General features: G+C 43.1%; 1 protein-coding gene across 6 annotated transcripts in view; it reads left to right on the forward strand.

Moving 5' to 3' along the window:
• LOC139390528 (rap guanine nucleotide exchange factor 2-like) overlaps nucleotides 1-27,098 on the forward strand; it is a 134,708-nt gene that overhangs the window by 51,081 nt on the left and 56,529 nt on the right. For all 6 annotated transcript variants that reach the window (XM_071137695.1, XM_071137696.1, XM_071137698.1 and 3 more), the window contains exons 4-6: nucleotides 2,154-2,237; nucleotides 14,155-14,230; nucleotides 16,541-16,708. In XM_071137695.1, the coding sequence (XP_070993796.1) occupies nucleotides 2,154-2,237; nucleotides 14,155-14,230; nucleotides 16,541-16,708 (328 nt within the window). The remainder of the gene's footprint in view (nucleotides 1-2,153; nucleotides 2,238-14,154; nucleotides 14,231-16,540; nucleotides 16,709-27,098) is intronic.

Here is a 27,098-nt window from a genome sequence, read left to right on the forward strand (position 1 = left end):
CAAGTGTGAGTGTGACACAAACCTTGGGCGTGCCATATTTGCCATTGATTTGATTTCCTCCAGACGACCTCTCAGCGCCCTCCCCTGGTGGGACTTGGTGAACGCGCTGACCAATAGTTACACGCGACTGCCCGATTTTTAGCGCTGTATTTAAATGGAGCCCTATGGTAAAATAGGCACTTTGGAAAGCACATGGAGCATGCACCGGGAGAGTCACGTCAGTATTGGGGCTAACAATATTCTGTACTTAGAACCATCATATCAAGCACACTTTAAATGCACAGTGTGTACACTATACTGTAGTTTAGTAGACCCACCCTTTTTAGAAATGGTGTCAGGTCATTGTTTTGCCCCCCCCCCCCCCCCCCACTCCAACATCATTTGATCAACGTAATTTCATAAGGAAGCCTGTGTCTAAAAAATATTGATGGTTAAACAATTGCCTCTCCAGCTTCTAACAGACCCTCGGCTCCTCTCCAACCACCTTTCGTCCTGTTTCTAGATGCTTCCAGGTGGTCCAGGCTTGTTGTCGCCAAGTGCTTTTCCCTACGATCGTTTCCCCCCCCCAAAAATGCACGTGACCCGGTTCAGTCAAGCCTTCATGGCGCATAAGACTTTCCTGTCTTTTTCTACTTTTTTTTTGTTTTCTTCACTCCTCCCCTCAACTAGGAGCAAGGGAGCGCCTCTGCAAGCCAGCAATGAATAATTGAACATTTCATTTGCGACTGCGACGGAGGAGAGGAGGGACGATAAAGGGGGCAACGAGTGCATCGGGGGAAAGGAGGGAAAATGGAAGCCGAGGGAGGGAGATGGAGGGATGGAAAGAGGAAGGGAAGGCGGATTCACGCTGCGTCAGTACGGTGTCCTATACTCAGCCTCATTAGCTCCAGAATGAAGGTGTGGAGAGAAGGAAGGAGGGGAAGAGGGGGTTGGGGCGACTACTTTGTTTCTCAGAGAATCTGTGTGTGTGTGCACATACGTAGGCTTATCATATGTGGCCTTCAGATTGAAAAACAACTGGCTAGGTATTGCTCTGTTTCAGCCATTATGGGCAGCCGAGCTGTGTGGAGGAAAAGGTGCTTTTTGATTCCTTATGTGCTCTTGCATCAATGACCTTTGCAATGTTTGAGTCCTTTTCAGATGTGATTTGTGAATTCAAATAAAGTCTTTAAAGTGTGTGTGTGTGTAGATGTTCTTGAAATTCACGTGTGCACATACTTGTGCACTTGAGTGTCCAATGTGCTTGTCTGTTTGTTTGGGCCTTCATTTATCCCCATCTATCCCTCCTCTCTAAATATGAGTGTGACACAAACCTTGGGCGTGCCATATTTGATTGATCTCCAGACGACCGCTCAGCGCCCTCCCTTGGTGGGACTTGATGAACGCGCTGACCAATAGTTACACGCGACTGGCCGATTTTTAGCACTGTATTTAAAGGGAGTCCAATGGCAAGACAAGCACTTTAAAAGCACATGAACAATGCACGGCAGACTGCGCTTACTCTGAACAGCAATAGCATAGTCTACTCTGTAGTTGCTGTAAGACTGAACTGTGACGATGAAGCACAAGTCTATTCCTTGTTATAGCGTCATATGGTGGGGACTAGGCCCATAGGAAGGTGAAAACCAGTGTCCATTGAACTGAGGTCTCGTGTGAACTCCTATGGCTAAGCCAACATCCCCTCAAAATAAAGCCGGACCCATTCCTAGGCTCCATTTAGAAGAAGGAACAATAGTGTTGCCTGTACTGGTGTTTCCTCCTAGATCTGCACTTCCTCATTATCAATGGGCGGTTTTGTGTTGGAACTATTGTTTGAATCGTTTTCTTGGCAAGCCATAGTTCTCTGTCGGAAAACCTTCTCTTTGGACTATTGAATCCTCCCTCATTCACTAGTGTACTGTAGTCCTCTGGTGCTTCTGGCTACTTTAAACTGCAAACCTGACAGTATCTTCACTGGAAATGCCAACTAGACAGTTTTGATTTGGAAGCTGGACAACTGTGTGTCATCGTCGATGTTGTAATAACTTGACAGCGAGCTGAACTGTTTAGGGTCAGTGTGAGTTCACTGTAGCATGCTGTCTGTGTTTTCACTTGGGTGTGGGCGCGTTTGGATATGTGATTCAAGTGTTCAATTCTCTCTTTCTCTTTCACAGCCCGGATGACGTTGGAAGCTGCTGGTTTATTCTACTGTCCGGGTCCGTCTTCATCAAGGAGTCCATGTTCCTGCCAAGAAGCAGGTACGAACAACAGCAAGTTGATACTGTGTTTGATCAAATTGTCCACCATTTTGTAATCAAGCAAATCCATGGACTTATCGTGGAGAAGATACAGTTAAAGTCTGAAGTTTACATACACTTAGGTTGAAGACATTAAAACTTGTTTTTCAACCACTCCACAAATGTCTTGTTAACAAACTATAGTTTTGTCAATTCCTTTAGGACATCTACTTTGTGCATGACACAAGTCATTTTTACAACAATTGTTTACAGACAGATTATTCCACTTCTAATTCACTGTTTCGCGATTTCAGTGGGTCAGAAGTTTACATACACTAAGTTGACTGTGCCTTTAAACAGCTTGGAAAATTACACAAAATGATGTCATGGCTTTAGAAGCTTCTGATAGGCTAATTGACATCACTTGAGTCAATGGAGGTGTATCTGTGGATGTATTTCAAGGCCTACCTTCAACCACAGTGCCTCTTAGCTTGGCATCATGGAAGAATCAAAAGAAATGAGCCACGACCTCAGATGGAAAATTGTAGACCTCCACAAATCTGGTTCATCCTTGGGAACAATTTCCAAATGCCTGAAGGTACCACGTTCATCTGTACAAACAACGGTACGCAAGTATAAACACCATGGGACAACGCAGCCGTCATACCGCTCAGGAAGGAGACACGTTCTGTCTCCTAGAGATGAACATACTTTGGTGCGAAAAGTGTAAATCAATCCCAGAACAACAGCAAAGGACCTTGTGAAGATGCTGGAGTAAACAGGTACAAAAGTATCTATATCCACAGTAAAATGAGTCCTATATCGTCATAACCTGAAAGGCCGCTCAGCAAGGAAGAAGCCACTGCTCCAAAACCGCCATAAAAAAGCCAGACTATGGTTTGCAACAGCACATGGGGACAAAGATTGTACTTTTTGGAGAAATGTCCTCTGATCTGATGAAGGAAAAATAGAGCTGTTTGGCCATAATGACCGTCATTATGTTTGGAGGAAAAAGGGGAGGCTTGCAAGCCGAGGAACACCATCCCAACCGTGAAGCACGAAGGTGGCAGCATCATGTTGTGGGGTTGCTATGCTGCAGGAGGGACTGCTGCACTTCACAAAATAGATGTCATCATGAGGAAGGGAAAATGATGTGGATATATTGAAGCAACATCTCAAGACATCATTCAGGAAGTTAAAATTTGGTCGCAAATGGGTCTTCCAAATGGACAATGACTGCAAGCATACTTCCAAAGTTATGGCAAAATGGCTCAAGGACAAGTCAAGGTATTGGAGTGGCCATCACACAGCCCTGACTTCAAACCTATAGAACATTTGTGGGCAGAACTGAAAAAGCGTGTGCAAGCATTGAGGTCTACAAATCTGACTCAGTGACACCAGCTGTGTCAGGAGGAATGGGCCAGAATTCACCCAACTTATTGTGGGAAGCTTGTGGAAGGCTACCCTAAATGTTTGATCCATTTCAACAATTGAAAGGCAATGCTACCAAATACAAATTGAGTGTGTGTAATCTTCTGACCAGCTGGGAATGTGATGAAATAAATAAATGCTGAAATCAATCATTCTCTCTACTGTTATTCTGACATTTCACATTCTTAAAATAAAGTGGTGATCCAAACTGACCTAAGACAGGGAATATTTACTAGGATTAAATGTCAGGAATTGTGAAAAACTGAGTTTAAATGTGAATTTAAAACTTCCGACTTCAACTGTACGTTAGTGGGCGTGACATTTTAGCTGGTGCGATGTGGATGAGTAGCCAGGCAAGTCTTATATCGGAGTAGGGCTGTATGTGCGAGACTACAGGCACTATAGGTGCAGACATGTGAATAAAACGATGGTCAACACCTGAAATGTTCGTCCCCCGACTGTAATTTTAGTCCAAATCAATCAACTCTGTGATCTGATCCAGTCTTTCACATGGGATTCACTTTCCCGACCTGTGGGTTTCTTGAAACAATGCTCCTCTATGTAACAGACTGGCAATACAAGGCGTATACACCAGCGACTTTAGAAGCTTAGCACTAATTATTCTCCCATAGCGCAGGGTCCGTATCAGTGATACGACACTCATAGTGGAGCAAACTGTCAGAACTCAGACGGCGACTCCCCCTTTTCCGTTTTTCAAGGTGAAAGTGTGCAAAGGATTTGAGGATATTGGCAGATTACACTTTAATGCTTGAGATGCAACCACTAAGGAGAAGGGGTCTGAAAATGTTTACTAAGCGAATGTTTCAGGCACCATGCAGAGATGCACTTAGTCATGCAGGAGGAGCTATATGGGTTGAATATGAACCCACTTGTTTTCAGAACTATGCTGTTTCAGCCCAATCTTTACAAAACATGCAGGGAAAGATACTGTATGTACATCTTGGGTACGTCTTGGAATTACTAGTGTATGTGTGCACTTTAATCATTTGGGGAATCGTGTGTTTTGCTTGGTCAGTATGCATTGTGTGCACGCAACTCCCAAATATACAGACGCACATAAATTCTCCGTAACAGCCAACCAGCATATGGCTCGCGTCCAAAGCAAGAGTGACTGAAGAGTTTTTGATGACCCACAATAGAAATTATTCCGCTCATCAATCTGATTGTAGGCCGCAAGAGGTCATGGCACGATAAGTCATCACCACAGTTACCGTGTGACCTTACACGCTGTCATAGGCCAGGAACCAGCCGATCAGCTTTCGGTACTGCCAGTCCATTAACATGGTACCGGGGACGGTATTGGTTGTGACACGATGAACTTGAATAGACCCACGATGGGAGTTCCTGGAGCTTTTAAAGACTAAGTGGAATGGGTCCCACTAGGGCTCTGGCAGTTGTCCTTATGTTAGGTCCTGATCTGGCTATGCCATTTGGCTGTGGGCTACACTAGTTCATTTAGCAGACAGGATTTGCTTAGAATTCCGTGGCATTTTATGTGAAGAATACAATTGAACAAAGCTGAATAAAATTGAATGGATATTGTGCCTTTCTCTGTGTTGAGTGGTTAAAAAGAAAATAGGTACTCCTATATGCTTAATTTTGTTATTAATGTAACGTTAGTTGTTCTACAAATGCAACGAGGCTGACGCAACAGATCAGAACGCTTAGCTTAATGTTCAGCGGTTTTTTCACATAATAGCCCCTGCAATGAGCAATAGGCAGTAGGCTTTAAGTGCAAATGTTCCCTTAGTGGGATACTTATTTTCCACCATAATTTGCAAATAAATTCATAAAAAATCCTACAATGTGATTTTCTGGATTTTTTTTTCTAATTTTGTCTGTCATAGTTGAAGTGTACCTATGATGAAAATTACAGGCCTCTCTCATCTTTTTACTTGAGAGAACGTACACAATTGGTGGCTGACTAAATACTTTTTTGCCCCACTCTATGCGTGAAATTCGTTTTGATTTAGAATGGACCATTATCATGCACCTGTCTCGGGGCAGGGGAAAAAATACGTGTCATCTCTGCACTTAAACAGTGAATGGAGGACGTTTTTCTCATGGTCCATTTTCATGCCAGCCACGTAGGCTATACTCCTGTTGTAAAGATAAGGAATGTGCTTAATATTAGTTGAGAAATAAATATTGTAGTCCGAGCCTATAGTATCCTTCTCTTTTTAAGAGGACATCACTCTGTTTTCTCGCTCCGTTCCATAGCCGATAGAAATGTTGCGCAACATGAGCTTATGGGCTCTCATGAAGTGTTTTGATTGGATTTTCGATTACATTTGTATTGATGTCAGAGTGATTAGAGAGACAATATAATGTGGAGTACCAGGCAGTTAGCACGTTCGGTAGGCTACTAATGACCATCAGCAGCAGCAGAGCTTGGAGAAGCCTAATAATCGTGACTAAACGGCCACGTGGAACTTGAATGTCTTCATGACTCATGATCACCGGTGTGGCGGTAATACAGTCCACCGTAACAGCCCTAGGCCCCACTCTTCACTTCAACACCACCAGACATGTTGGGAGAAGCTGATATGCATTCAGCCTCTCTTGTTCTCTCAATCTGGGTCTCTCGCTCTTGCTCTCACACTTACTGCTCTATCCAGTTTCCTCTCTCACTCAATCGCTCACTCTCATTCACGCTCTCCTCTCATTTGCACCTTCATTCTCTCTTACTCTTTCATGTTCTCTTGCTCGTGGTCTGTCTCACTTTATATCTGTCTCTCTCTCTGTCTGTGTATCTCTCTCTGTCTGTGTCTCTCTCTCTGTCTCTCTCTCTCTCTCTGTCTGTCTGTGTCTCTCTCTCTTTGTCTGTCTGTGTCTCTCTCTCTGTCTGTCTGTGTCTCTCTCTCTCTCTGTCTCTCTCTCTCTCAGAAGGATGACTCAGACAGTCATTAAATGAAGAATCACAAGAGCAGTCTGCCCTATTTAAATGAGGGTCTACTTGAAAGCAAAGACAATGAATAATTTGTTTGGGTATAAATAGTATGTTCTAAATGTTTTGGCAGGCATACATTTCGACACGTGCAAATGTCAAAAGCGTCACAGTCTATTTGTGTTTTAGAAAAAGTAAAGGTTGAGTAATGTTGACTTGTACAAGCGCTGGGGGTTTTATGTTTTCCCGATGCCCACTTCCACCTCTGTCCAAATCTGAAATCTCTCGCTAAATCGCTCCTTTAATTCTTGTAGCCTTTCATCTCTTTTAGGAGGTGGTTTGAGCATCTCCAATTAGGATTAACTTTGTATATCTTGAGTAATATAACACAGTTAGCCAGCAGAGCTAGAAATGGTTAATGGATGCCGTGCCCTATATTTACCCTTTATGGGATCACGTTTCCCCTTCGATTTGTCGTCACTTCCCCATATTATCACCTGATCTTTAGCAAACCACCCACACTTTGTTTTATAGGAATGTAAACCTTATTGTGTGTAACTGACTCCTGCCCACAAGGCTCTGGTCAAATGTAGTGCACTCAATAGGGAAAATGGTGCCATTTGGGACACATCCCCTTTACCCATTGTAACCGAAGTCATTTCCTATTAACAACCGGTCGCGCCTTTGTCTGATGAACTTCTGTAAAGCCTCTGCAAGACCTACAATGGCGACTCTGTGACAGAAGAACAGACTTGGCACATTCATCCAGTTTTGCTGTTGTGGGAGTTGCATAATAACTTGACCATTGGAACAATGGTTTTTTTTTATTGTTACTAAGGCAATGTTGTTGCCCAACCCTTGTTTTGAGGTACACTATATATACTGTACAAAAGTATGTGGACCCCTTCAAATGAGTGGATTCGGCTATTTCAGCCGGACCTGTTGCTGACAGGTGTATAAAATTGCACACAGCCATGCAATCTCCATTGACAAACATTGGCAGTAGAATGGCCTTACTGAAGTGCTCCGTGACTTTCAACATGGCACTGTCATAGGATGCCACCTTTCCAACAAGTCGGTTCATCAACTTTCTGCCCTGCTGGAGCTGCCCCGGTCAACTGTATGTGCTGTTATTGTGAAGTGGAAATGTCTAGGAGCAACAACGGCTTAGCCGTGAAGTGGTAGGCCACACATGCTCACAGAACAGGACCGCAAGAGCGGTCTGTCCTCAGTTGCAACACTCACTACCGAGATCCAAACTGCCTCTGGAAACAACGTCAGCACAAAAACTTTTTCTTCAGGAGCTTCATGAAATGTGTTTCCATAGCCAAGCAGCCGCTCACAAGGCTAAGATCACCATGCACAATGCCAAGTGTCTACTGGAGTGGTGTAAAGCTCGCTGCCATTGGATTCTGGAGCAGTGGAAACATTTTCTCTGGAGTGATGAATCACGCTTCATCATCTGGCAGTCCGAAGGATGAATCTGGGTTTGATGGATGCCAGGAGAACGCTACCTGCCCCAATGCATAGTGCCAACTGTAAAGTTTGGAGGAGGAATAATTGTCTAGGGCTGTTTTTCATGGTTCGGCCTAGGCCCCTTAGTTCCAGTGAAGGCAAATCTTAATGCTACAGCATACAATGATATTCTAAACGTTTCTGTGCTTCCAACTTTCTGGCAACAGTTTGTGGAAAGCCCTTTCCTGTTTCAGCATGACAATGACCCCGTGCACAAAGTGAGTTCCATACAGAAATGATTTGTCGATCGGTGTGGAAGAACTTGACTGGCCTGTACAGAGCCCTGACCTCAACCCCATCGAACACTTTTGGGATGAATTGGAACGCCGACTGTGAGCCAGGCCTAATCACATTCTCTTGGGGCTGAATGGAAGCAAGTCCCCGCAGCAATATTCCATCATCTAGTGGAAAGCCTTCCCAGGAGAGTGGAGGTTGTTATAACCTGGGGCGGCAGGGTAGCCTAGTGGTTAGAGCGTTGGACTAGTAACCGAAAGGTTGCATGTTCATATCCCGGTGCTGACAAGGTACAAATCTGTCGTTCTGCCCCTGAACAAGGCCAGGCCTAATCACATTCTCTTGGGGCTGAATGGAAGCAAGTCCCCGCAGCAATATTCCATCATCTAGTGGAAAGCCTTCCCAGGAGAGTGGAGGTTGTTATAACCTGGGGCGGCAGGGTAGCCTAGTGGTTAGAGCGTTGGACTAGTAACCGAAAGGTTGCATGTTCATATCCCGGTGCTGACAAGGTACAAACCCACTGTTCGTTCCTAGGCCGTCATTGAAAATAAGAATTTGTTCTTAACTAGTTAAAGGTTAAAAAAGGTTAAAAAAAAAAGTGGACCATATTAATGCTCATCATTTTGGAATGAAATGTTCAAGCAGGTGTCCACATACTTTTGGTAATGTAGTGTACTTAATTTGCTGATTTGTCACCACACTGCATAACTATTAGCAAGCTTGTTGATTTCAACCAGTGAATCAAAACTTGGTTGTGGGTTAAACACTTGGTTAAGACAAAAACCAGGACCAAAACAGTGCTGTATTGCACAATCCACTCGTAGGGTTCGTGTGAACGGTCTGCAGGGTGTGGGGGAAGCAAGGGTCACCATCTCACTTTCACTCCCACCACCCCACCCCTGGCCAAACTCCTGTTTTTGTCTGCCGTGCTCTGGGAGGTTGTAGCTGAAATGAAGTGAGCTGTGCTCTGGAATGTTGGCTGTCCGCACAGCGTAGCCAGAAAGAGGCAGACAGAAGCTTCCACACACACCCTCCGACACTCTCACTCAAACACCAGCACGAGGGTGCGACTGTAAGCGGAGCGAAATGCTGGGATTGATCAGAACTTCCTGAACTGGATATAGCTACACTTCCAGGACTAGTTCTAGGCTGAGGAAGGAGTTTTGAGTTTATAACCAAGGGGTAAGTATCCATTGAGTTTTTCTTAAGCACTGGGTGTGAATCTGTGAGAGCATGTTTTCCCCAGGAGTAACAGCGTAACAGCACAGCAGAAAGGTTGTAGATGGAATGTTGACTTCTCCAGCAAGGGAGCTGGTCGCTATAAAACATTTGAGTATATGAAAGATGTCAGGAATGCAAGGGGTCTCTTTAATGTTTTATTTTGGTATTGTTAGCGAGCAAACTGTTCCGCCCGTTCAGCTCACAAGAGAGACTTGTTAGGTCGAGAAGGTTATACATCAGTTTGAAAACTTGGAGAGGGAAACTGACTAAATGTACCCTTATACCTTTGAGTATGTTTTGGGAAATTTGTGTGTTGAGTAGGCTGTAGGCGTCATTGATGTCTTGTAAAGTTTCTGAGGCACTCGACTGTATTCCGGGCACCATTTCAAGCATCGTCAAGTCATATTTCGGGAAGCGAAAGTCACAAGTCACTCGTGAATTCTTTGCTGGGATGTCAGCGGCTATTTCCAGTTCGGGACGTCTGTGTGCCCAAACATTATTTGTTTGCGTTGGAAGGGCAAAAAGTAATCTGACTCTCGGCACCTTTTGATGCCCTCTAACCATCCAACTTTCTTTTTAGCCGCTGGTTGGTTGGATTCTATAAACTATTCCTTTCCCGGTCGCGTTTTCAAAGGCACTCCTTCCGCAAACCTCCTTTGGCTTCACCACCTCCAAGCACAAAAAGTGTTGTATAACCAGAGGTTTAATATTTGTCTGGCTTATGGGCCATGGATGATTTAAAAAAAATAAAAAAAAATGCCATCCCTCCCTGTCTCCTGGTTAAAGGGCTTAAGTGTAGTGTGGAGACCCCATTGTAGGATCAGTTCACACAGTCCAGGGCAGGGGTTTTGATGTGGCCCAACCTGCCAGGGAGTCTCTATGTAGCTTGGGGGCCACAGACGGGGGGGGGCGATGTGTTTGTGGAATGGCATGGAATGACATTCCAGACGCCCAGGGTGTTGTGTAACGCGGGAATGCCAAATAGAGGCCGCCGGAGCAGGGGAGATGATGTCCGTCAACATGCCGGGAGAATTCCTACGCACCAAGGCTAATAAAGGGACTAGTAGTGCTCTGGCATGCAGGGAATGATAATGATAGCCAGAGCACAATGGAGCCCTATGTCATGTTTGCACTGCGTCAGTGTTTGTGTGTGTGTGTGTAAACCAAACGCTGTTAGCGCTAACCTACTAGAACAGAGCCTGGAGTGCTTCTCAGCTTTCTAATTCAAAGAAACACCTGAATCATGTTCTATGTAAATCATAGATGTTTTTTCCCCCACGTCGTCATGCTTAATCACATCCCATCCTACATGTAACAGGTGATAAACCTGTGTCACGTCTTCACAGCTTATCGAGTTCTTTACCCTCCTGTTCTCTTCCATCTTCTTATTTACATTCCCGAAGAGCAAACACAGCATTGTTATGACTGGTCTGGCCAGACGGGGAACGTTGTAGTGGATTGACCCCTAAACAAGTCCTACATCCCATAATCCATTCTTAGTATCTCATGGCATTTGCAGTGCAGAAAGAACACTACGAAATGGCGTGTCAAGAGTACTTATGTAAAGCGTAGGGCATGATTGAACACGCCGTTTTGTGTTCTCCCATTATGGCATAGTGTGTGTGTGTGGGCCACAGCTAACAGTGCATTAAGCTGCAGCTCAGTCAGTCACATGACCAGTGATGTCAAACGGTAATGATTGGCATTAACCCCATACAGCTTAACACACTCAACATACAATAGCCCTGCACATCGTTTCTCCCTTTGAACACGTTTTAACATGCTTTAGAACACATTCTTGTCACCTTCAAACGCTAAATGCTAGCATTTAGGATTTAATGGGAACAAACAGGAATGTGAAAGGAACATCGAGAGGGTCACACGCCTGGAAGAAGAAAATAAAAAAAACAGAACTGACGGAGGGGGAGGGGAAAAAGTGATGGAGGGAGGGAGGGAATGCTAAATCTCAGTCAGGTGAAGGCTAGCGAGGCACATGGCTTGAGAAAGAGAGCGAGAGGGATGGGTGGGGGGGGGGGGGGTGCACACCGATGGACTGGAAGCCAGACGAAGGCCGGCCCGGGCAACATGTCGCAATGGGCCGAGGTCTCTGAAGCATTTGAGAAATGCCTGGCCCGAGGTCCTTTCTTGTCAGACCTGACTGTGTTGCTGGGGGGCTATGATGGATGGGCGTACTGGCCTTGACGCAGTTAGCCGCTGCACTAACCGATTTATGAGAATTGAGAGACTTTGGGTTGAATGGTGAATAGTTAGCCCAGCTCTTGATCTCAAAACACCCTAATGACAGAACTAATGGTGTTATGAGTTTGAATTAATGGACCATAAATTAATTGAATGGGTGGCAATTCTCTGGTCATTATTCTGTACCTAATTGACAGGTATCTGTTATTAGAGTGTAACATGCACCATTGCATAATCCAGGTTGGATTAAAGCAGCGGTTCCCAAACTTTCTCGGCTCACAACCCCATTTTGATATTTTTGAAAATTCCCGCGACCCATAACCATGTGAAAAAAATGTTTAGAATTAACAGCCAATGTTTACTTTTTTTTATTTGGGTCTGTGGCAGTCATTTGAAAAACATTCTAACATTATTTCTGACTGTCTTCTCAACTCACCATCACATACTTTTAATGTGGGGCTATGACAGTCAATTGCAAAATTAGTCTGACATATAATATCTAATGAGATGGGTGTACTTGATGCGTGTCGCGTCGGAGCTTCTCAAAGTCAAAGGGGCGTGGTCGACAGTGAGGACCTCATCTCTGCTGTCACATTCAACCTGAATCGATATTTAGTTTTATTGCAGACGAGAAAACTGAATCAAGCTTCACACAGTTATGAGTTGTATGGTGCTTTCACTACAACTGGGAACTCAGGAATAATACAAGGTCAAATTATGACGTCCGTGATCTTCAGGTCGGAAAGTCGGAGCTCTAGAAAGGCCCCAGTCTCCCGAGTTGAATGGCCTTTCAAAACTATTATTCGCAGTTTTTTGAGTTCCCAGTTGTCTTGAACGCACTGAAGTTGGTAGTCTGAGATTTCCCGAGTTCTCAGTTGTTTTGAACGTGGCATTAATGCTCAGAGGGAGACGGCAGGATATTCCCTTTGAGTCAGAAACCCAAACTCCTCCATAGTGACCCGTGGAGGAGAGTTGTTCAGTCAGAGTTTCGTCTTGATTGCTCGCAATAGCATAAGTTCTTTATTTACCAGGGTTATCTGACAAAGGTATTGTGAGTTTCTGTGCCTCTGGCTCCCCGCACATTTTCACTGTATCAATTGCGGCCCGGTAATATCAAAGTCTCTGCAATAGTGTGTGGTTTCATAGAGTAGTGGGCGTAGCCATTCAATGTGGGAATAATTCAAGTGCAATGGTCAAGTCCCGCCTTTTCCCATGATCTGAGGGCGCTCTCTGGTTTAAATTTCTTTTAGATTTTTAATCATTTTCATTTTTAGATTAAGGTAAACCACATTACGATCGTTTTGAGATACAAAGACTATTTTATTTATTTATTTATATATATATATTATATCACACACACACACACACACACAGTACCAGTCACAAGTTTGGACACACCTACTAAGGGTTTTTATTTTTTACTATTTTCTACATTGTAGAGTAGTAGTGAAGCCCTCAAAAACGATGAAATACATATGGAATCGTGTAGTTACCAAAAGAGTGTTAAACAAATCAAAATATATTTGAGAGTCTTCAAAGTAGCCACCCTTTGCCTTGATGACAGCTCTGCACACTCTTTGCATTGTCTCATTATTCTACAATGTAGAAAGTAGAACAAATAAAAACTGGTACTGTGTTTGTGTGTTGTATGTATATATTTTTTTTGGGGGGGGGGGGGCGATTTTGGAAGTTCTTCCATAACCCCTAGTTTGGGAACCGCTGTATTAAGGACTGGCTGCCATCAGTAGAAGTCTTTTTGTAAATATGACGCCATTTGCAACACAACTAGGTGGTGAAATGGCAAGAATAATGGCTTCGGCACAGCATATAAAAATGATAAATTCCAAACTGGTGGATGTTTCTCAGACCACTATTTGAACAGACTCTGTGACTGGAGTTTTATGCTGAATAAATAATCACCTCAGTTTGGGGGGGGGGTTCACATCAACACACATTTTGGTGTTGATCATTTTGTAAATACGGCACAAGGGAGGGAGCCCTCTACTCAAATGTGGGTCTGAATGTATCATACAACGCTTGCAGTCTTGAATCTTCATCCAGCCCCAAGTTTTTGTCTAAGTTTTGTCTAATTTACCCTACTCATAATTTCCATGGCTGCTGCCCCATTTCAAGACTTTTGGTTTTTCCACTTCAATATTCTACACCCCTCCTCACTGGAGAGCACATATACTGTACAGCCTGTGATGTCACCAAGTGGACTCTTCCATTTGTGGTGTATTTCTGTGGTGTATTTCTGTGGTGTATTTTTACTCTGAGGAACATTTAGAGTGAATCTTCGTCTGTCTGTTCCATCGTTGGAACAGGATTTCCAGATTGAATCCCAATGATGCCAAGTGAACGGTATTAAAAGTGCCTTTCCCTGCCTTTTAAACTCTTCATTCTTCTCTCTCTCCTTTGCTCCATCACCAGTTTTGGAAAGCGTTCTGCAGGGAGCCTGAGACGCGGATGCGAGTGCATCGTTCTGGAACCTTCCGAGATGATTGTGGTGAGTCCTGCCGCCATTGCCAACTCCACCACAGTGGCGTCACGTCAGGCAACAGCACACCACACACTCACTCCATACACTGATGTACTGGGACGGGTGGTTTACAAAAGATGAGACTTAGGGTTTAGGACTTATAGGGACTTATAGGGCTTAGAGATGACCTAGCGTTTTTTATGGGGACTTTTACACCCCACCGAATTTAGGTGCCTAGATTTTTAGGTCTACTAAATGGCCTTTTATTTATTGTGGACGAACCAACTACAAGTAATGCTAGTGCTTCACTTGACATGCATACATTCAGCTATAGTGCTTGCAGCTGATTTTTTTGTTGTTGTTCACTGCACGCTCGCATACTTGGCTAAATGTGATGAATACCATAAAGTGCTTCAGTAATTTCCAGTCAGTGATTATAAAGGTTGACCGAGTTTTATGGTAACATCAAATGTTGGCACAGACCTTATAAAAAGCAAAGTTGAAAACCAATCAATGCAGCCTTACCAGGATATAAAAGTAGCAGCACAACACAATCTGCGGTCGGGAACATGAGACCTTGGAGGCGTGGTAGATCTTTAAAGATACGAAAGCCCACTGTCCTTTTCGCTCTGTGTCGTGTGCATGCACACGCCTAACACATAACCACCCTCACACGTAATCAATCGCACATCCCACTCACGCATAATCAATCACACATCCCACTCACGCATAATCAATCACACACGCATAATCAAGAGCGTACACGCACACGCTACAATTTGACAGATCCTATCGCCTAAAAACTGCTCCGTTTTGAATAGAGCAACCATACCTAACCAGTTACATCATGTTACTGTTAATCACCAACCGTCCTACAGTACGGCTGCCACAAAGATCCTCTCTGTAATCATAGTGTCCTATGAATGTCTCCAATAATAATTATATAGATGGCACCTTTTTGTTAAATGTGGCTCCAGCTGCTAAAGCTTCAGCTTTTCTAATAGCCTTCTCTCCTCCTCTCTGTCCTACTGTTGATCATTACCACTTCCTGGCGTAGCCTCAGCTATTATGGGCGCAACAAGCAGCCTATAATTACTGGGAGAATGGCTTTGGGGTGATACTAAGACAGCAGCAGCTCTCGCTCTTAAGCCCCCAGTCTCCAACACATACTAAAAGCGATAGACGCAAGATGCTTAAACTGATGCACACGCAAACCAAAATCATACTCGCACATGCACTCAAACCGATACATATATGCACAGTCAACACACATATGCACAGTCAACACACACACACACACACACACACTCACACACACTGAAACTGATTGACACACTCGAACCAAACTGATACACACATCACATGCACTCTCGCTCCTCTCTCAAACACAACTCTCTCTCTCTCATCCACCACAGCTCCCCTGCCGTTGCCATAGCAGCAGTTGGTACGGCAGAGAGCGAGCGAGGGAGAGAGGTAGAGAGATTTTATGTGTAATCCCAAAGGCTGAGTGCTGTGAAATGTGAAGCCGCAGTGAAGAAGCTTGTGAGGGAGGAGTGTGTGCCAACTGTAAACGCCTTAAATTTGTCATTCTAGCACCAGGCCTATTTCATCAGGCTACTACTCTTGACTGTTAAGTATTAAGTCGTTGAAATGCATTTTGTGAGCAGAGAAAAGATGTTGCTGCAATATTTTTGCAGGTAGAACATGTAGTACATGCATTTCTGTCTTCTGATGGCCGATGCCTTGTGACTCCTCAACCTCAAGTTGTACTCGTAATTTGAGGCCAGTTGTATCATTATCCCTTATTACGACGGTCATTTTGAGCCATTTCATGGGACTGTGACTCCCGAGGGTGATCGACGGCAGGAGCAGTATGATCATAAGGGAGGGAGGGCAGCATCTGCCTGAATGACTGAACTCGAGACTGAATGACTAAATCTGAATCACATCAGGGCAAGGAAGGGGCTGGTATGTCTCCCTTTCTCCATCTCTCTTTCCATCTCCCTCTGTTTGTCTCCCCTCTATCTTGTTTTCTTCCTCTCTCTCCATCCCTCTCTTGATCTCTTCCTCTATTTTATCCCTCTTCCTTTCACACGCTTGCCTTGCCAATTCACTATGTACCTCTCTCACACACCTCCCTCTCGCTCGTTCCCCCTCTCCTGGAGTTGTGATAGCTTCCTTTGATGTCGGAGAGGAGTGTTGAGGCGCAGCCCACACACACGCTGCAATTTTTACGCAGTGAGAGGGGCGGGAAGAGGGGGAGGGAGGGAGGGGGAGGAGGGGGGCGAGGAAAACAAGACAGTCACTCCTTCCTTTCCTCCTACCCGATTTCCCCAGGTGGACTATATGGACCAAAATGAGGAGTACTTCCAGCGGCAAGCATCGCACCGACAGTCCCGCCGGAGGTTCCGCAAGATCAACCAGAAGGGCGAGCGGCAGACCATCATCGACACGGTGGACCCGTACCCCACCGGCAAGCCGCCCATAGCCAGGGGATACCGTACGGTGAGTCACCATCTAGCTACCTGGCTCCTCCTGTTTAGTTAGTAACTAACTGGACACTCGTGGTGCCAAAAGGGAGGGTCCAGTTTGTGTAGTTTGAGTTTCGGTGCTGGCCTAACATACTCCTTACCTTGCCTCCGCTTGTGTCGGCTAACATAGTCCTTGTCTAAGCTTGTTGGACGCCTACCTGTGTAACCTCCTAGTGAATACCTTATACCCTGGCCTGTGTAGCCTACTAGTGAATACCTTATACCCTGGTCTGTGTAGCCTACTAGTGAATACCTTATACCCTGGTCTGTGTAGCCTACTAGTGAGAACCTTATACCCTGGTCTGTGTAGCCTACTAGTGAGAACCTTATACCCTGGTCTGTGTAGCCTACTAGTGAATACCTTATACCCTGGTCTGTGTAGCCTACTAGTGAGAACCTTATACCCTGGTTTGTGTAGCCTACTAGTGAGAACCTTATACCCTGGTCTGTGTAGCCTACTAGTGAGAACCTTATACTCTGGTCTGTGTAGCCTACTAGTGAATACCTTATACCCTGGTCTGTGTAGCCTACTAGTGAATACCTTATACCCTGGTCTGTGTAGCCTACTAGTGAGAACCTTATACTCTGGTCTGTGTAGCCTACTAGTGAATACCTTATACCCTGGTCTGTGTAGCCTACTAGTGAATACCTTAAACCCTGGTCTGTGTAGCCTACTAGTGAGAACCTTATACTCTGGTCTGTGTAGCCTACTAGTGAATACCTTATACCCTGGTCTGTGTAGCCTACTAGTGAATACCTTATACCCTGGTCTGTGTAGCCTACTAGTGAATACATTATACCCTGGTCCGTGTAGCCTACTAGTGAATACCTTATACCCTGGTCTGTGTAGCCTACTAATTAGTACCTTATACCCTGGTCTGTGTAGCCTACTAGTTAGTACCTTATACCCCGGTCTGTGTAGCCTACTAGTTGGTACCTTATACCCTGGTCTGTGTAGTCACAGCTTACACAGTACCTGACATATATACCCTGATCTGTGTGCACACTTGTTTCTACTTTGCTCTGCTCTATAGTTACGTTGTGGTCAATGTATCGTGTTTGCTGTAGGCTTGCTATGCCTTGTTTCACCATAATATTATTATTCTACCCTTCTTGGGTACCTGTACTCCGGAATGCATTGTTCATGCTGTTCACCCTTTTGCTATCCTCGCTGTAGGCTACCTTGTATACCTTTCTCGACTCGCCTCTTGTGCACCATTGCTACAAACTCACCGTCTGACCTTAATAGACTATATATAGGTTATACCCTCCTGTGTCATCTTTGGGCCCTTTTTTTTCTAGAACGAGTGCCTCTATGCAACACCCCCATATATCCACTGTCTTTACTCCCTTTGCATCTTTCCTTCACCCCATAACCCCTGTGTCCCCTATTGCTCCAGGCGGTGTCAGGGTGGTTGTTATTCTACACAGTGTAGCTCTAGGAGTTCCATGTAGTTGAAGGGAGAAGCCGTGTTGAGTCACCCACCAGGGGTTGATGTGGATGGCGATTGTAGAGCCAGCTGGTTTCTCCAGCGAAATCAGCAGGAGCATGACTGGAAAGGGGGGTAAGAGGAGAGTAGAGAAGAGTCTGTGTAGAAGAGAGAACAGGGGGTCCTTTTCATCATGTCGTCCCAAAGCTGTGCCTATCTTTATGCAAACCCCCCCCCCCCCCCCCCACCCCCCACAAATATTCTAAATGGGCAGCATGTGTGGAGATGGAGAGTCTCTCTCTTATTTTCCAATGGAGCACGCCACAGTCCACTGAGGTGGCCACAGCAGTGCCTGAGATGGGTCCTAAAGTGTGTTTCTGTGAATGGGGAACCCATGTTCACTATAATGAAGGGTTCACTAATAAAGTATACAGTACAATCACGTGAACGCACCCCCCTATTGCTATTCATGGGAACCCATGTTCACTCATGATGTGAACACACCCCATGCCCCATGTTATTTTTCATGAGCCCCAGTTCCTGCCTTATTTCAACCCATTCCTCCTATTTCTGCAATTCTGAAGGGAGGGCGTTGTCAACAAGAGTACCCCGGCTCGTTTGGAATGCCATGGAATAATCTGGGTTGGCCGTACAAAGCGGAAACGCGCCGGACGTCACCCCCGCCCCTAATTTTAGACTGGCTTTGGTTTTTTACATAAAAGGATACCCTGAACTTTCTCATGGCCTGACGCCGCCTGTCACAAAATTATAGTTCTCCTCAGAGGCCCTGTGGGAAGAATAAGTGGGGTGCCATGGTAACAAGTAGTCCCAAGTGGAGTGGAGTGCTCTTGAAGTACAGCAGTGCGTAGAGGGAATAACTTCAGTTGACGATACTGCCGAGCACATAGGGGGAAAGCTTGAATGGGCTTAGATGTTAAGATGACATGTAGCACGCTAATCTCCCGCATTTGGAATGCCAGGCTACGCCGGGATTTTCCTTCTCAAAACCCAGAGGCGCATTTAGAGGTGAAAAATGTGCCAGGGAGAAACTTTTGGCAGAGGAATAGAGAGAGCCGTGTGAACACGCCAAAAGCTTGGGTTTGTCTTCGTAACTCAAATGTACGCCCCTTTTAAATCTCACTTGGTAGACATTCGGAATAGGTGTATTGCATGGACATTGGTCTTGTGTATTGCAAGAACATTTTGTTTTTTGTGGGGATATCCCATTTACAGCAAGGGGTCTTTCATTCAAGGTATCTATCTACCTATGATGACACCGATCCAAATATATCTCCTCCGTCTCCTTTTTCTTCAACAAAATATATATATATAGATATATATTGCCGATAGGAACGTGCTTTATTGAAAACAATATGCAGGACACTCGCTTTAAGTGTGGGCCTTTCTTCAGTGGGGTTCATCCCCATTGAAGGCCCTCTAAGCAAAGAGAGGGTCCCAAGCTTTTGTTCCCCCACCGTAGATGTGATGGGATGTGACCAACAGCTACTGTGTCTCAATAAATTATAACAGGTATACTGCCAATGGCATGCTAACCTAGCACTGATGGTCTTCTTGGGACGTCTGGTTCTGTGTGTAGCCCAATGTCCCGGTCTTCCCCTGAAAAAGATGCTCCCAATGGTAAATGTCATTAAATAATGGATAGTTGTCACTTGCCAGACATCCATTTTACCTCAAAGTCCCAGAAAGCAAAAATGACCTGGTGCTTCACCAAATGAATAGCCTGACTTTCACACGAGGCTAAGGCTAATAGCTTCAAAGGCAGAAACCAAGCTACTGAAACAATAGCAATGCTAAAGGACAAGTTCCAAATGAAAAATGCAGTTAAACAGACTTAAAACTGCACGTCAAATCAGCCATTGGGGTTTAGACTATCTGTGAGCCCTGCAGCCGACGCTATCGGACATCTTAGAATGCATCACACACCGCATCACACACCACTCGCTCAGATGAGGTCGGCCACACTGACTGAGCCCCTTCTGTCCTCAGAATGGGCACCACCTATTCAGGCTGGCTCTTTCTATCCTTTTTCATCTTGTCCCTCTTGCTCTCTCTCTCTTTCTCTTGGTTTCTTTATTTCTTTCATGATGTGGTAAAATGTATGTCAATTTAGAGTCTGTCAACAGTGTGGTTAGATCAGGGTTGCCAGGTCCAGTTAACATTTCCATAACAATGACCACTCAAAACCTGCCGAAACGGCCTGAAAACGAGTAAAAAAAAAAGGGTTTTAATTTGCCGCAGTAAGGGAGGTGTTTCCATATTTATACAATAAACCCTTTTTCCATAACAACATCAAGCCAGATGACGTTAGTAGCGTTTATCAAAAAATATTATGACGTGACTATAAAAGGAATTTGAATATGTCAACAAATAAACAAAAACATTCAACTCGCCAGATCATTTTCCATCAATGGATGTCGGTTTAACTCGTTTGACTGCTATGATTAAGCAATAAGGCCCGAGGGGGTTATGGTATATGGCTAAATATACCATGGCTAAGGGCTGTTGTTCTTAAGCATGACACAATGCGGAGTGTCTAAATACAGCCGTTAGCCGTTAGCCGTTGCTGTTATAAGATGGTTAGAAACGTTATTAGAACATCAAAAATAAAACATGTCATAACCCTGGTATATGGTCTGTAATTCCACAGCTTTCAGCATGTCCGCATTTGGGGCTCAAACCCAGTTTATAATTAAGCAATAAGGACCGAGGGGGTATGTGGCCAATATACCATGGCTAAGGGCTGTTCTTATGCACGGCGGAACAAGGGGGTGCCTGGATACAGCCCTTAGAGGTGGTATATTGGCCATATGCCACAAACCCCAGAGGTGCCTTATTGCTATTATAAACTGGTTACAAATGTAATTAGAACAGTAAAAATACATTCATATCCGTAGTACACAGTCTTTATATACCACGGCTTTCAGCCAGTCAGCATTCGAGGCTCAAACCACCCAGTTTATAATTAAAAAATATAACGTTTTGGCGGAATTACCATTGATTCCATGTGCTACCTGCACTAGCAACACTCAAAGCTCATTAATATATTTCAACCCAAAATCTGCATTCAGGGCTCAAACCACCCAGTTTATAATTGTAAATACATCCCCTTTGCTATAGGAACTATAGAAAAATCCAACAGGAGAGTTTGAGTGATGAAATTTGGACAGAGGATATCAATCTGTGTGCAAGAAACACTTGGACAAACTTTTTTTTTTTTTATAAATTTTTTTTTTTGTCTATTTTCTGGCAATTGTGCTGTTATGTGCCAGATGTTAAGACTTGAAACAGTTATAAATGGCCCATTTGCGAGATTGACTTGTCATTTCAATAGGCGTAGGCTACAGACTAAAACCTGGGTTTATGATATCAACTTTGCCATGGTTTGCTTAGCTAGTTGCAGGTAGCCTATAGCCCCTGATAGGCCTACATCTCATTTCCGATAGCCTACAGTAGCCTAGGCAAGATGTAAACTGAACTAAGCAGAATGCTTTGTTCAAATTGACAGACTCATTTACTGAACATGAATAGGGGTGGGGTGTGTAAGGAGGAGGTAAGAAGTGCTTGTTTCCGAATAGCCTACTGAAGATGGTGTCTTAATTTCAATCACTGAATTAAATATTAATGAACTGTTTGTGCTTGTCAACAACATGCCATTGATTATCTTGATCTGTAGCCTCATCTGACTGACTGTTACGTCTCTCTAATGTGGTATAATAACTAATTGACAATTTCGATAGAGCTTTGATAACTTCCCATTTTAAGGCTACGACAACGATAAACTGAAGTCATGGGACATTTATTAAATCCATTTGCAAGCTCCAGGTAGGCTACACATGTGGCACAAATTGGTTTGCAATGACTCCAGTGATATCGTACTTTCAACATATTTATTGTGGCAAATGGTAGCCTACAAATGGTAGCCTACAGTAGCCTATAAATGAATAGGCTACTAGATAGCCAAGAGATGCAAACATATCATTCTCCACTTATTTTATTTTTTTCCCAATCCCCCATATCTTTTTTTAGTAAATATATATTTTACATTGGTTATCTTGTTATTAGTCCCACCCTTCAGCACCATTCAACCCCTCCCATCTATCTCTTAACACCATCCATTTTGGATTTCTATTTGCCATATATTTTTCAAATGTGCTGTGATGTTTCACAAAAGTACTGAACCTTTCTATTCTCTTAGCTTCTATAGATTGTAAATTAAAGTTAAACATTTTTGCTAAAATAATTATAATATTATTGACTATGGCTTTTCAAATCACCCAGTATTGCTATCTGCAGCGTTAGTTCTAGGTTGCAATTCTTCAGCCTTTCCTGGACCTGTGACCAAAAATGAGCTGCATATGGACTGTAACAAAATAAATGATCTAATGACTCTGCCTCCTCACAGCAAAATCTGCAGAGCTGGGAAGATTGTATCCCCCATATATATAACATTCTATTGGTTGCTAGAATTTTGTAAAGTCATTTAAATTGAAAAATTTGAAGTTTTGAATCCGGCGTTGTTTTACCTGTCAATTCATAAACCATGTGCCATGGAATGGGTACATCAAAACATCTCTCCCCAACTATTTTGCAATTTATATACATAACTCCACCAGTCAATTAGTATATTTGAGTTTAACCACAATATTTGTTGTATTATTTGTTCTGTCTTTTCAGGTGAATTAAACTGAAATTGCAACTGACTTTCTAAGGCTTGTTTAAAAAACACAATATTTTGGAGATTATTTCCTTTTCAAACAACCGAAAGTGAGCCGTTGTAATCTGAATAAAGGGAAAAAGGACATTCTTGAACATCGGGTGAGACATTCCTACCAATTTACTAGAGAACCAGTTTGGATTTAAGTATGACTGATGCCTTTAGTGAGAAGTCTAATGCTTTAATATTTAATAATTTCTTCCCTCCAAATTCAGATTTGTTATAGAAATAGGCCCTTTTTAATTTTGTCTGGTTTGCCATTCCAAATATAATTTTAAAAATGTGTTCATATAATTTAAAAAGCAGGTCACTAGGTGTAGGCAAAACCATAGCAAATAGGTAAACGGTGAAATGACTAAAGAGTTCATCAGGGTGATTTTTCCACAAATAGACAGTTATCTTATTTTTGCTAACTTTCTATAAAACTTTATTGGAGTGAGATCATTTCTTTCTTTTGGGATTTGTATACCGAGTATGTCCACATCCCCGTCAGACCATTTTATTGGGAAACTACACTGGAATGTAAAGTTAGCCATTTTTTGTGATCCAATACGTAATATAGCACACTTATCATAATTTGGTTTTAATCCAGAGAGGTTAGCAAAAGTATCTTGATCCTCTATGAGGCCGTGGAGGGATTCTAATTGTGGTTTTAAAAGAAAACATGTAGAAAACATGCCACAGATTTCTAATCCCTTAATATTAAGGGCGCTATTTCATTTTTGGATAAAAAACGTTCCCGTTTTAAGCGCGATATTTTGTCACGAAAAGATGTTCGACTATGCATATTCTTGACAGTTTTTGAAAGAAAACACAGAATCTGCAAAGATATTGTCTGTAAGTGCCCCAGAACTCATTCTACAGGCAAAACCAAGATGATGCGTCAAGCAGGAAATGAGCAGAATCTCTGAAGCTCTGTTTTCCATTGTCTCCTTATATGGCTGTGATTGCGCAAGGAATGAGCCTACACTTTCTGTCGTTCCCCCAAGGTGTTAGCAGCATTGTGACGTATTTGTAGGCATATCATTGGAAGATTGACCATAAGAGACTACATTTTCCAAGTGTTCGCCTGGTGTCCTGCGTGGAATTCGGTGCGCAAACGCCAGCTGCTTGTACTTTTCCATTTGATTGAGGGGAGAAACCATGCTTCCACGAACGATATATCATTGAAGAGATATGTGAAAAACACCTTGAGGATTGATTCTAAACAACGTTTGCCATGTTTTCAGTCGATATTATGGAGTTAATTTGGAAAAAAGTTCGCGTTTTGAGGACTGAATTTTCGTTTTTTTTTTGGTAGCCAAATGTGATGTAGAAAACGGAGCTATTTCGAATTCACAAAGAATCTTTTTTGGAAAAACTGAGCATCTGCTATCTAACTGAGAGTCTCCTCATTGAAAACATCCGAAGTTCTTCAAAGGTAAATGATTTTATTTGAAGGCTTTTATGTTTTTGTTGAAATCTTGCGTGCTGGATGCTAACGCTAATGCTAACGCTAAATGCTACGCTAGCCACTTTTACACAAATGATTGTTTTCCTATGGTTGAGAAGCATATTTTGAAAATCTGAGATGACAGTGTTGTTTACAAAAGGCTAAGCTTGAGAGATGGCATATTTATTTCATTTCATTTGCGATTTTCATAAATAGTTAACGTTGCGTTATGGTAATGAGCTTAGGTCTGTAAATAGAATCCCGGATCCGGGTTTGGTAGACGCAACAGGTTAAGATGGAGAATCGTTATCGTCTTTACCGCGCTCTGATTCACACGGAAACTCTACAGCCAAAATTGGAGCCACCTAGTAAAACTACAATTTCTGGGTCATTTTTCCAAAAACCAACCTGAAACTCAAAATACTGTTGACATCTAGTGGAAGCCCTAGGAACTGCAATCGGGCAAGATTTCTCCACATAATAAAAGTGCAAGCCATTGAAATCAGCGGTAGGATGATTTTTTTTGGGGGGGGGGTGGTTTGTCCTCGGGGTTTCGCCTGCCATTTCTGTTCTGTTATACTCACAGACATTATTTTAACAGTTTTAAAACTTTAGAGTGTTTTCTATCCAGATCTACCAATTATATGCATATTGTAGCTTCTGGGCCTGAGTGACAGGCAGTTTACTTTGGGCCTGCTTTTCATCCCGACGTCAAAATACAGCCCCCTATCCAATTAATATGGACTTTTTGCTTTTGTTTTATAGAGGAGTACTGAATTGCATGGTCTCTAAAGGTACATTTAAGTGTCCCATAAAATAAGGGGTTCTACTGTACATACAGATGAAGTAGGAAGTTTACATACACCTTAGTCAAATACATTTATACTCAGTTTTTCACAATTCCTGACATTTAATCCTAGTAAAAATTCCCAGTCTTAGGTCAGTTAGGATCACCACTTTATTTTAAGAATGTGAAATGTCAGAATAATAGTAGAGAGAATTATTTATTTATTTCATCACATTCCCAGTGGGTCAGAAGTTTACATGCACTCAATTAATATTTGGTGGAATTGCCTTTAAATTGTTTAACTTGGGTCAAATGTTTCATCGAGCTTCCCACAATAAGTTGGGTGAATTTTGGCCCATTCCTCCATGACTGAGCTGGTGTAACTGAGTCAGGTTTGTAAGGCCTCCTTGCTCCACACGCTTTTTCAGTTTTGCTCGCAAATGTTCTTTAGGATTGAGGTCTGTGCTTTTTGATGGCCACTCCAATACCTTGACTTTGTTGTCCTTAACCATTTTGCCACAACTTTGGAAGTATGCTTGGGGTCATTGTCCATTTGGAACACCCATTTGCGACCAAGCTTTAACTTCCTGGCTGTCTTGAGATGTTGCTTCAATATATCCACATAATTTCCTTCCTCATGAAGTCATCTATTTTGTGAAGTGCACCAGTCCCTCCTTCAGCAAAGCACTCCCACAACATGACGCTGCCACCCCCGTGCTTCACGGTTCTTCGGCTTGCAAGCCTCCCCCTTTTTCCTCCAAACATAACCATGGTCATTAAGGCCAACCAGTTCTATTTTTGTTTCATCAGACCAGAGGACATTTCTCCAAAATGTACAATCTTTGTCCCCAAGTGCAGTTGCAAACTGTAGTCTGCCTTTTTTTATTGCAGTTTCTGAGCAGTGGCTTCTTCCTTGCTGAGCTGCCTTTCAGCTTGTGTCGATTATATAGGACTCGTTTTACTGTGGACATACAGTACTTTTCCTCCAGCATCTTCACACGGTCCTTTGCTGTTGCTCTGGAATTTATTCGCACTTTTCGCACCAAAGTATGTTCATCTCTAGGAGACAGAACGCCTCCTTCCTGAGCGGTATGACGGCTGCGTGGTCCCATGGTGTTTATACTTGCGTACTATTGTTTGTACAGATGAACGTGATACCTTCAGACGAAATTGCTCCCAAGGATGATCCAGACTTGAGGTCTTGGCTGATTTCTTTTGATTTTCCCATCATGTCAAGCAAGAGGCACTGAATTTGATGGTAGGCATTGAAAAACATCCACAGGTACACCTCCAATTGACTCAAATGATGTCAATTAGCCTATCAGAAGCTTCCAAAGCCATGACATAATGTTCTGGTATTTTCCAAGCTCTTTCAAGGCACAGTCAACTTCTGACCCACTGGAAATGTGATACAGTGAAATAATATGTCTGTAAAATTGTTGGATAAATTACTTGTCATGCACAAAGTAGATGTCCTAACCAGCTTGCCAAAACTAGTTTGTTAACCAGAAATTTGTGGAGTGGTTGAAAAAACAAGTTTTAATGACTCCAACCTAAGTGTATGTTATGTCTGGAAAAAGTCCGTTATAAATTATTCTGTCCTAGTTAAACAATTTATCATCTATTAGGCTTTGATTAAATGTCCAATATCCTCACCCATATGGAAATTCGGTAAGAGTAATATATATGCCAATTATGTGATGCTCCGACCGCATTCTGTCCCCTATCAACAGTTTTTAAACTTTTGGTGCCAGAGAGAATGACATAAGAAAGTGATCAAGACAACTAGCTTGATTAAGCCTCTGCCATGTATATATTACAAGGTCAGGGTATTTAAGCCTCCATATATCCACTAAATCCAATATATCCATGACATTCATGATTTCCTAAGTGCCCGAGGGTGATTTCCTTTATGGTCCATAGAGGTATTGAAGACCGTATTAAAATCTCCCACCATAATAATAGAGTCTAGTGTTGCTT

The sequence above is a fragment of the Oncorhynchus clarkii genome, chromosome 31 (assembly GCF_045791955.1).
Source record: "Oncorhynchus clarkii lewisi isolate Uvic-CL-2024 chromosome 31, UVic_Ocla_1.0, whole genome shotgun sequence".
Classification (NCBI taxonomy): Eukaryota; Metazoa; Chordata; class Actinopteri; order Salmoniformes; family Salmonidae; genus Oncorhynchus; species Oncorhynchus clarkii.